Genomic DNA, 11739 nt, shown 5'->3' on the forward strand with positions numbered 1-11739 from the left:
TAATTTAGCAATATTCATACATTTCTAAAATGTTAAAATAGGTATTTTACTTTCTCTTTTCCCCAGGTTAAAATAGGCCCAGGCTGACAATATCACAATTCTCTATTCCATAATACATCAATAATTTCTTTCCAAATCAAACATATTTGGAGTTCTGAGGAGAATGGGAGTTGGGTTTCCTCCAAGTAAGGATAGAATTAGATAAAGCTTGTGGTAAAACTGGACAAGAATTGCAAAGGGTAATGGAACATGTTTAAAGGTAAAATATTTAATGTTTATTTTACAAGTTCAGCACAGTCATTCTGTTCATTTATTTATTTGAATTGCTGTAGGTCAGTGCCATGTTACAAGCTTCAGGGACCTGCTTAAGGTGGTCTAGCATAAAAAAAAAAATCATTCTCAACCAGAAAAAAAACAAAACATTTCAGGGTATTTCAGCACCTTCAAAACAGCGCAGCATGCAAATATGCCATCTATCTAGAAGCTCAATGGCTCAAGGGTAATATATAAGTTATGGCTTTTTAAAAGCAAAAACAAAAAGTGCATCCAACACAAAAGTTAATTTCCAGTCCGTGATAATGCATTATTTGTCTAAAGAAGTCTTTGTCCTCCTCGTTCCTCCAAACACTAGTTATACTGCAGTTTCCAGGTGCCCTTCCACTGAGTTCACAGGACGTCCAGAGCTCATGTTAGATCCACAGGGCTCATCCTAAAGATCCACAAGGACATTTGTGACATTTCTCCCTTCAATAAATATGACGGCTTCTCTTTCCAAAGGTTAGAAGCCACTGCAAAAGATGTGCCCGACCCAAAACTCAACATGTTTCATGAGTCTGGGACACAAAGGTTTGTGTTTTTCTCAGTATGTTTTGTCCTGTGAGGCTCTTGCCCGATTTGGGGTGCCGATTGAGTCATTATCTGGGTGCGTAGTCATAATTAGTCGGCGCACTTGTTGCAGAGTACATGTTGGCTGTGGCTGGGTTCATGTGAGGGTGGTAACCGTGGCCTCTAATGCTCGGTGAGGGATATGGGGATGGCCTGGTTTTGGCTCCCAGGTAGTGTTCATAGCTGGTTGGGTACTTGTATGGATGATGGTGCAAGGTGTCTGGGGGTTGTGGGTGTCCGTCAAGGCGTAGTTCATGTGGTGGGCTGCGATGGCCGGCTGTGAGGGGCACAGTGTGTAGGCCGCCAAGGACCGGAAGGGCTGGGCTGAGGACTCGGGACATCAGTTGATGAGTGGGGTCGGAATGGAGGGAGGTGCCGCTGGGGTCACGCTCATATTCTCGCCTGCTGTCTTCTGTGTTCAGGGCAAAAAAGAAAGAGCGTAAGCTTGTAAGGCAATACACTACAGGCAAAAACATATATATATATTTTTTTCATGCATTGTTCAATTTTGAGGCTATTTGGCTTTTCGTAACATGTTGTTTCAGACTAGTGCAAAGAAAACTCTAAAATTAATCTGGGGGGGGAGGAACTCTTATCTATTTGTGTCAATAGATTTCAATGTCATTATGTATATTTAAAGGACTTTTCTAAAATTATGTACTTTTTTCTGAAACAGGAGTCTCTACTTCAGTAGCACCAAAACAGTTTTCCAGTCTACATTGTACAAAATGACATTTTGAAGTTATAAATAAAACAAAGATTATCAAAGTATTATTTACAAAAATATACTGTTTCAGTTTTTCTACTTCAAAATGTCATTTTAGTTCAATTTTACTTCCATTTTCTTTGTCATTGTGAAATTTACTAGCAATTTCTGAGTGAAAATAGTTTCGAGACCAAATTATTTGGTGATTTGCTGATTATTTTATGATTGTTCATGTCTGTTGACAGTATTTTCTGATTTGTGGGATGATAAAAAGAGATATATTCAAAACCCCTTTTGTAAAAACCTTTAACTCTATTATGTGAACAAAATTAGACCGTATACAAAGTTCTGTTCTGGACATGTATCAAATTACATCACATTTTATGAGATCAAAAAACAAAATGCGCATGTAAGCAATTTCTTAAACTTTGTTTGTAATTCTTTTTGTAATCTGTCAACCGTGATATCTATTAGTAAATTTTTCACCCTATTCACCTGCGGTATCTTGCCTTAAAATATGATGTGGTGCAAGATATAACCAAGTGTGAGTCATAGTGGATATGTTATTTTTAGGATTATTTTGCACAATCCAACTGTTGATTAGAGGCTTGTTTGTGTACAGTTTTGAATGGCTCTTTACCAAATGTAGGTAGCCCTGAAAATGAGCTTAGGGACCTGAACTTTAAAGATAAAGTGGTGTAATTTAGTTAGTTTGTGAAATGAGATGTACTGTGGTTGATTGGCAGGATAAGTCATAAATGTCCTTCAGACAAAGAGGCGAATTCTCACAGGAAATCGTTTTACGCAGAGCGCAGGACTGAAAAATCTGAGTCTGAGCATGTCCTCCGGGCATGCAGCTGTTCAAACCTTTGTGTATTGAAATTTGCAGCGCTCAACTAGACAAATGTAACTGTTTTGGCCAGTGGAACATAGATGTTGAGAAACCAAACAGACTGGAGCCATTACTGGACTGAAAATCCTAACTGCCTTTATTTGTGCCTGTTGCTCATTTCTAGTGAATTGGCTTTTACATGGTAATCACAGCTGAATACAGTTTAGTGTTTATGAGTGTGAATGTGCATTCCTGTACAGACTGTTTGATCCATAATAGATTTAGATGTGTAATAGGCACACAATATTATCCATACACCAAACCATTTGTCTTGTCATTTTGAAGAAATGTTCATTTGTAAACAAAGAATATTGTTTTAAAACACTTTTTTTGGTTGCTAAATGAGATTGTGTTAGCTGTGTTTTATACAGACCCTTCTCTGTGCCGTTCTGCTGTGGGGGAGAGGACATGGGGTTTCTGGTTCGAGCAAATGCACTCATGATTTGCAGCGAGCCCGGCCTGTGATTCCTGGGCCTGAAAAGCAGGCAAGATAAAATCAGTGACATGCACTGGAATGCATTGTTTTAGTCTGTCTGAATGAGTGCTATGTCTGATAGAATTCTAGCAAAAATAAAAATCTTTCATCTGAATTATTTTGGCATTTTATACACATGCAAAAATATATATATACATTTATATATATATATATATATATATATATATATATATATATATATATATATATATATATATATATATATATATATTCACTTATAAATAAATATATATACATGAAAAGAAAATAAAGTTATTTTTACTGTATAATTTATTCCATAAAAATGTCCATTGTATTTAACAAGGCAATAACATACACACACACACATACATTCTTCACTATTTTTATGATAAAGTTAGCGAAAACATACACATAAACTTACTTAAAATAACATTTTGCTACACATTTTTAATTCAATACCTGTCTGTATGTTTGCTATTTAGTAATGTATGTGCATTTGAGTGTTACCCTTATAATATTTCCAGTACATTTGTTTTATCTTAGTTAAACATAAGCAGAAAAAATGAAAAACTTACCAGTCCTCCGGATCACAGTCTCTGAATCCCTTGGCAAACGGGTTGCTGGCGATTTTCAGTTGTGTTATCTGAGAGGAAGAGAGTGAAAATGTGAAAAAAATGAACATATTCGGGTATTGACCTCCAATATTGTTCATTTATTTTTATTCAGACAATGAAATTTGTTTATACAGGTAATCATTTCTCAAAGTCCTTTCCAGAGCTTGTGTTAGTATAAGGCGTTTTTTAAATTGTAAACTCATTTTTCTGCCATGTAACGCTTCAATTAATCGCGTAAACAACAATGTTAACGAATGTGCAGTGTTCCTGAAAGGGCGTAGACACTCGAAGATTGTATTTATATTAACAATAACACATTTCAACATTTATTTGGACACAGGTTGGAAACTATTTATGTTAAATATGAACACGCGAGCTCGATGGAAAAGCGCTCGATGAAGATGTGTGCGTGATTTTCCGGAATGAGTTGAAAAACAAATGTAAAGCCCGCGGTGAGAGTTTGAGATCAAGAGGTCAAACTGATAGAAGACAGAGCAGGAAAGACTGATAAAAAAAAAAGAAGAAAAACACTGGACAGCTGCGCGAGAGCATCACTGACACTCCAATCTTTTTTTTTTTTTCAGCGTTCAACTATAGTCAAGTGTATCGTTTTAATTTTGATTTTGATTTTTATATACAAAAATATATATATGTTGAAGTTATTTATGTGTTCAATGTAATTAGAATTGTGTGTTTATTGTAAAAAACAAATAGGCTAGTCATTTGTAAAGGTAATTTGAGATGGCATGGAAATAATAATTAGTATTAAATTTAAAAGTCAATTTTAAAATATTTGAATGAAACTCTAATTTAATTATATTAGGATTGTGGTTTTAGTGTTTAATGCCACATTCGGATATAAAGTGGCATGATTAAAAACAATAGATAAATATAGAAAATAAGTAGGCTAGCCTATATTTAATTTCCACGTAAAAATAGACTACTGGTGGGTCTATAACTGTGTGATTATAAACAGTGGGCAAATGTGACAACAGGAAGGTCTTACTAAACAGCAGTAATTAGTGTCAGAGATGAGCACTTACTCTGTGGTTCTGATACGCAGTGACGGCGGTAAATCTGGTCTCCTCGAAAACAAATGTCTTGTAATTTTCCTCGGCGTATTTCTCACTGTCTTTCCTAGGATCCACGTAGACCACGTGGAATCTGGGCTGGTATCTGTGCATGGAGTTCAGTATGATCTGCAAACGCAATAAATAATTTAACATGATTAAAAATTTTGAAAAAATAAAATAAAAATCAGGCACCAGAGCAACCAGAAGCAGCGCTACGTTTGGGGGCCGCGCTTCACGCATAGATATACACTTCTTATTTACCATATTTGGGTTAGCCTACTTCACATAAATGCATAAAATGTAAATAAAAATATTAAAACTGCTTTGTTAAATATTGAAAAAATAAGAAGCAATCAATCATAGGCTATAAATAAGCATAAAAATTAATGAGGACATACACGTTTCCCCTGCTCAGTTGTGATACAATGATATAATTATATGTTCAATTAACGTCCTAAATGTGTATGGTGGATTGATAAATACATTAATTATTTCCACTGCAATATTAGTGTACAAAAATAGTGATGTTAAATAGGTCTGCAGTCTTTAAATGTGCAGATTTGCCACATGCGTAATATTTGGAATATTTGCTCGTTCTTCCACTGGTCTGTGCTGTTTTCAAATAAATATGAAACGTGACAAAAGACAAATATCTAAAAAAAAAAATTCTTTAATTGTGTTCAGTTTAAAAATAAACCAACACTTACATGTCCGTTGTCGTCCAGTAGATTGTTGGTTAGTTTTAGTTTATCGAAGGAAACGATCTGTTTCATCCACTGCGCTCCTTTGGCAGGTGAGTCCGGGTGATAGTGCACTCTTCCTGGAGTCGCTGGATCAGCTTTCCCGGCCACCAGCCACGATGAACTGTGGAAGGCATACCTTCAGTGTAGGGAAAAGAGAATTAGTGCTCCATTTGGGACAATTGTGCTCTATTGCAAACACTAAACACTTATAATATTTACTATAAATATGAGTAACTGATTATAATTAAAATTACATTATGCAAAGCAACGTTTATTCGTTCTGATGCAGAAATTTAGTGGCGTATATGCATAATGTACAGCAGGCGCATATGTGCCCTTAGCACTTAGGTTTATGGCATACCTGTATCGTTTATCATCCACTGGTAGGAAATCCATCAGGAGCATGTAATCTGCCATTGGGTCCATTCCAAATATTTTGACTTGAAATGTAGGAAACATTCGTCTGAAAAGGAGAATGCAGAAGTAATCCGTTGGTTATATTTTCATGAGTAAATTTTATATTCATGGAATATTTTTATGTAAAACCTTCTCTAACTAGACTCTTTTAATTGTGATGCAGAACTATTTTTGTGCCAAAATGTTGGACAATTGGAATGTAGCCTACAAATCATGCGTTCATTTTATATTGACTCAAAACCTTATTTACAGTGTTAGGCCTGCGTTACGCGCGAGATTTATTTCCTGCACACAGCAGTGTTTCCCCTTTCTCTCTCTCTCTCACTCACAAACACACATACACACACAGGCCTGCGCTCAAGGATGCAATAATCGATTGTGCAGAATAAACACATAAGGACGCACGTTGTGTTCAAATATAGGTCCACAAATACATTATTCTGAACCCGTGTAAGCCCTGTATGCAACCTTCTGAAGGCACACCGCATGCTGCATACCAGCGAAAGTGATACTGGGATCATTGTTCATTGGACGTGAGTGTCTTTTCTCTTTTCAGGGCCCTAGTTGTGGATAGATGAAGCTAAAGTAGCTTTTAAAGTGGCTTTCCTCAGATCCAATGTAGTACCTTTGGAATGACCGATGACCTTGCACACACATATAAGCGCACAACCAGTTCAAAATATTTGCTATTAACCATTAGCTGTTAAAATGTTTGCTGCTGCTGCTTTTTTAAATGACAGTTTTCCCTTAAGCTTAATTTCCCTTAAATCTTTTCCCCTTAATTCCCTCCCCTCTTTTAGCCGCATCTGTCGCCTTTTATTAGCATATATGCAGATGATCATTGAATATAGGCCGCAACTTTATAAAGATCATCTAGCTAAATAGAACTCACTGTTATATCCATAAGTAAATATGTAAAATGATTAAAATGTCCATATAGGCCACCTTGCAAATAAATGTATAATGTTTAGCCTGCATTTAAATTAGGATCAATATTAATACGCCTTTATAACCCTTAAAAAACACATTGATTTTGAAGATTGATATGGTACTATTCTTAACATTTACTTTGAAATAAAATTAAGGTTTATAGGTATAAAGGTATATAGATCCCTAAAATTGTGACAATTATACATGGATATTTGGGCATATTTGGATATTTACCTTCTAATTTTGTTTTTCCTCATACTTGGCCCAGATTTCCTTTTTCTTTTCTTTTCTTTTCAATAACAGCTTGCTTGTCTGTTTTGCTAAATATACACAATATAAAAATATTCCACTGAAATTGTATTAATTTATTAAAAAGAAATTGGTTCTAAAGTTACAGAGATAAGTTAGCTGAAGTGGTAAATCCAATGCATTTTCAACCACTTTTAGTTGATTCTGGCCTACTGCTTAAACAAATAATTGATACCTCATTAAGTCACAAAATATCGTGTAAAATATGGCAGAAATTGTGAAAAACTAAATGAATGTAATCAGAATGTTATTGTCGTAAAAAAATAACACTAAATATTTTAAAATATATAGCTACTTCTCTGGTTGGAAAGGATAGTGACGAAAGAAAGAAAGAAAGAAAGAAAGAAAGAAAGAAAGAAAGAAAGAAAGAAAGAAAGAAAAAGAAGGAAAGATAAAAAAACAAAGAAAAAAAGAAACAAATATATATATACAAATGTTTGAGCCATAGAACAAATTTGACTTAAATATTATTAGAACCTTTCGGGCTTTGGGATAAAAAAAAATCTATTTTTATGTGCAAAATATATCTAGTGTCTGTGTAGCTAATATGAACAGATTTATGGTGATGTTCGACAGCCTATCAGAATCTGAAAAGTCTGATTTGCTTGTGAAGTCTAAGTTTGTTTACGATGCATGCAATATTATTCCCCATTGAACAGATCCGACTTTTAGTAGGCCACAGCAGCTGCAAGAAATAAAATAAAAACAAGATGAACGGTGCTTCTATTGGTTTAGTGACCTCATTGTCATTAATATGCAGTTGCATTGCTTCTAAAATAACAGTGTAGTTCAGCTCACTTTTGCTTTCCCCACATGATATTTTTATTTAAAATATCCTTTGCTGATAGAAACGGACATTAGAACATCAAATTATAATACTCCTTAGTTAAGGCCTGGCTATATCAGAATACATGTGTGAATTTGTATCTCTCTGTGTGTGTGTGTGTGTGTGTGTGTGTGTACACGTTCTCGCGCATTTATCTTTGTCTGCTAGTGTGTTTATATTCATTTATTTTGCATTCATTTGATCACGGTCTGCTTTCCAAGTAAACTAAAGCTCGACGTTGACCTGAATAAACAGGCCTGACTATAAAAATAAGACACTATGCATATGCTAGTGAATTAATGGTGAAAGCCAAGCAGGGACCCTTTAGCACACAGGTGAGCTAAAAAAGTACTTTATCTCATGCTATCTGTCTTATCACTCTGTAAATACACACAATAGACTGTTTACACTTCATTGTAAATGGCAATGATTGTGCTAAGCTAATGCACTGTTAAGGGTTTTTATTCAGAATCGGACCTATTGAACTTTCTGACAATAAAATGATAATCTTTCCCGTGCACAAAGTAGATTTTAAGATGTTTTGAATTGCTCCAAAAAAAGTGTTCAAAAGTATTATTCTTTAACGTACACTATATAATGCTTACCACATCAGTAGGTCAAGTACATTGATGATTAAGTTTAGCATTTCTATTAACTACTGAAAAGTGCATGTAATTGTATGTTAAGCATTATACAACCTTTGTTATTGTTTAATTAAAATTAATCAAGTAGTTTCGTATGCATAGCCTACATGTCGAGAAACTGTAGGTCTATTAAAAAAAAAACTAGGGGTCATAGATTATCTCGAAATATAATGCATAACGCATCAGTAGTTCAAGTCCATTGATAATGAAGTTTAATTAACATATAAAAACAACTACAATATGCATTTAATTGTATGTTAACTATCATGCGACGCATCGGTGCTAAATTAAAAATTACGTTAGTCTCTTGTATTTTTCTGTGCAGAAAAGTCGAGGAATTGTATTAAAAACAACAAATATACGTAAGATTTCCTCAAAAGTTCAGTATAGAAACTCATTGTCAACTCACCTCCCAGCTTTAGTGACAATCATTTCAGTCCCAAGTTGATTAAATTCATCCCAGAGCGCCTTCATTTCCAACTGTACATTAATATTGGCTACTTTAGGGTTCTTTTTCACCAGCGTTTTGTTCGGCGTTGAGCTTGACGACGACGTGGAGCAGTTGGACGTCCCGGAGTCTCCCTGTGCCGGGGCCTGGGCTGGGTTGGATCCGGAATAGTTGTAGCCGTGCTGGGCAGCCTGGCACTGCTCAAACTGGCTTTCATGATGGCTGTAAGGATCCCCAGGGGAAGGAGAGAGATGGTAACTCCCGGGCGTATTGAGACTGCTCAGGCTGCTGGTCGTGAAGGCTGCAACATCGCAAAAATGGGACAGCTGCGTCAGCCACGGGCTTGATATTGCTGAAATCATTCCAAAAACTGGATTTACAATTTGCGCAGAACTCGAGTTCAAAAGCAACAATATGCAAGTGAATGCAATGTGTTCGCCTATGAATTTCAAAGAGTAATTTCACGATGTCCCAAGTGATAGTGTGTCTCGTATCGTATGAGTGAATCCAAGAACTTTAAGAACGATGGTCTCCTTCTAGGTTAACGCATAGTGCCTAGATAAATGAGTTGACGTGAAAAGCCGCGTTAGAAATGTCTTCTTTTTCGCTGAACCTGTAAAAGCGCCTTCCTAAGTAGCTTGGTATTGATTAGCGATGATCTAAACCTCTGAGTGTTCGCGCTCCGTTGTTTTCAAAGGCTTGCGCGCTGTGAACTGTTCCAAGCGGCCTCTGTCCTGCCCCTCTGCTAAACTGAAATCCAGACTTCTCTCTTATCTCTCGCATAGGGCCTCCCCTTTGCGATAAAACCGGTTCTTATTTCTATTTAGATAAGGAACTGCAGGTAATGTGCCTTTCCTCGCCTTGGGACGAGACTGATTGACAGAGAAGTGCGCCCCTTATAATGGGCTTTCCGGCACCCATTTACTTTTGGATAAGTGTATCGCCCACACCGCCCTCCTCTAACAATAGAATGGTTAGCTGGCACGACAGAGAGTAAACTTTTTTTTTTCTGCGCAAAGCGAACAATCAACCGCGCAACACGGACAAACAACTATTGTCGCGAATGAACGACTACCCGGTCCATTTCAAGAATGCTATTTCCTTTTGTTCATAATTTTGCCATTAGTTACATCCGTGCCACCGCTCGACTGACAGGCTCGTCTTTGCGTTGGAAGTGGAATCTGAATTTCCTAGATTTCTATTACAGTTTGCAAGCATCGGTTTGCAATGCACGCGCTTAATGAATGGTTTGTCATTTGAGGATCATGCAATGACTAGCCTGTTTTACAAGTTGTATGTGTAACTTATTATTTGCATTTCTGGCTATTGCACAAATTAGTGCGCGGAGAGGAACGCGCGGCGTTTTATTTGTTCAGTGCGTGGGGCGTAAATAGCCAACATGCTGTGTGGTTGTGTATGTTTGCAGTATTGAAATTCACGTGTCTTTGGCATTAACTGAAAGTTTCTCGCGCGCCCTGGGCGACGCGAAAGTGTTACACAAACCGCGCGAGCCCGACAAATCACAAGGTTATTGTCAAGATCGTGCCCGTACCTTCCATCTCCCGCGTGACAGTGCTGTAATGCATTTTAATGGATCTGGAGCAGTTTTGCACCACTTGCTTGTCCAGGCTAGTGGCGTGTTTGTCAAACGTTGTGTTTCCTGCTTGATCCCTCGCTGAAATCAGACAGGCAATACTGAAAGCATTTGCCTTTGGAGAAAGGAGACTACTGTCGTCCATAAGCGAGAAACCGAGTCAAGGAATACCGCTTCCACCCCCTTCCGAGCTACTCCATGTCGAGAACACAGAAAGTACACGCAATAACTCGAAGTACACGAAGCTGCATTCTTTGAGAAGGGGCCTGTTGGCGATGTTGGTGCTCTCCACTGTTTTCAAAACAAACTATTCCCACGGAATTTGCCCTGCTTTATATGCTCCAATTAAAAGATCTGCTCGAACACGTTCGGCTGTATTAAAACATCGCTCTTCCACACACACTCGAGAAAAAGAAAAAAGAAAAAAAACTGTTTTCTTCAACCGTGGTGTCTGGGTGATGTCATTAGGGCTCGCTGGAGAAGAGCTACTGCGGGAGAGAATGTCAGAAGCGCGAGCTCCACGCCTCCCGTGCACGGTTGAAAAAACGTGTGCACGCTCTCCACGGGATGTTTTATTTGAATAGGACCTTGTCAATCACTGTACCAAATTTGAATTCACTGGCAAGAAAAAAGGAAAAGAAAAAGAAAACGTCACGCGGATGTCCTGCTGTACTTAAATTATATGTTGTGCTATTTCCCACTGGTAGTGGAGAGAACATTGCACGCACAGACGCTCTGAACTGTAGCTATGCACCAAAGAAATGCACACAGACACTCTGAACTGCTTGGTAAATGAATCCAGTTTAAAGCGGTTGACCTATCAGTGCATTCAACAAAGGTTCTTCAGTGGTTCTTTGCAACATCTTAGAATCAGTCTATATTATTCTTGAGTTGCAGGGTGCTTTTTGTTCCTTTAACGATTCTTGATGTTACATTATAGGCTCTTCATCATCATTCTGGGATTTTTTTATATATATATATAAGGGAGTACTGCGATGTAGCATCAGGCTCCAAACTTGTTTTGTTTGTTTGTTTTCACATTCATTTTTAAAAATGGCTGTTTTAATAATTTAATCAAACTTTTTTTGTTTTAGGGCAATGTCCTTGTACACCAATGATACTTTTATATTGTCTTAGATTTTTCATTTATTTAAAATGACAGCTTTTATTTTTCGAGGGTGTTAGTTAAAGGCGTGCAAAA

The 11739-nt window shown here is 37.0% G+C and overlaps 1 protein-coding gene across 2 annotated transcripts; it reads right to left on the reverse strand.

Annotated features, from left to right (window-relative positions):
* Nucleotides 1-252: 252 nt before the first annotated feature.
* Nucleotides 253-11201, reverse strand: tbx1 (T-box transcription factor 1). Of its 2 annotated transcripts, none has more exons than XM_052596761.1 (8): nucleotides 10497-11201; nucleotides 8906-9296; nucleotides 5732-5833; nucleotides 5335-5506; nucleotides 4598-4753; nucleotides 3516-3583; nucleotides 2857-2957; nucleotides 253-1297 (listed from the first exon to the last, which is right to left on the reverse strand). In XM_052596761.1, exons 1-8 carry the CDS (start codon nucleotides 10681-10683, stop codon nucleotides 915-917), a joined length of 1560 nt encoding a protein of 519 aa, XP_052452721.1. In that variant the 5' UTR covers nucleotides 10684-11201; the 3' UTR covers nucleotides 253-914. The 2 variants fall into 2 exon arrangements, with proteins under 2 accessions (XP_052452721.1, XP_052452730.1); XM_052596770.1 differs by having other exon boundaries at nucleotides 8906-9245; nucleotides 10497-11196.
* Between the last annotated feature and the right edge of the window lie 538 nt (nucleotides 11202-11739).

Source organism: Carassius gibelio, chromosome A5 (genome assembly GCF_023724105.1).
Source record: "Carassius gibelio isolate Cgi1373 ecotype wild population from Czech Republic chromosome A5, carGib1.2-hapl.c, whole genome shotgun sequence".
In the NCBI taxonomy this organism is placed as follows: domain Eukaryota; kingdom Metazoa; phylum Chordata; class Actinopteri; order Cypriniformes; family Cyprinidae; genus Carassius; species Carassius gibelio.

What these genes read in the sequence shown, in the direction of transcription:
- tbx1 (XM_052596761.1), bottom strand. Translation starts at nt 10,683, where the DNA reads ATGGACGACAGTAGTCTCCTTTCTCCAAAGGCAAATGCTTTCAGTATT. An exon ending in CTGCGTATCAGAACCACAGA is followed by an intron (nt 3,584 to 4,597) that starts GTAAGTGCTCAT and finishes TCTTCCTCTCAG; the next exon opens with ATAACACAACTGAAAATCGC. An exon ending in GACTGTGATCCGGAGGACTG is followed by an intron (nt 2,958 to 3,515) that starts GTAAGTTTTTCA and finishes CCTGCTTTTCAG; the next exon opens with GCCCAGGAATCACAGGCCGG.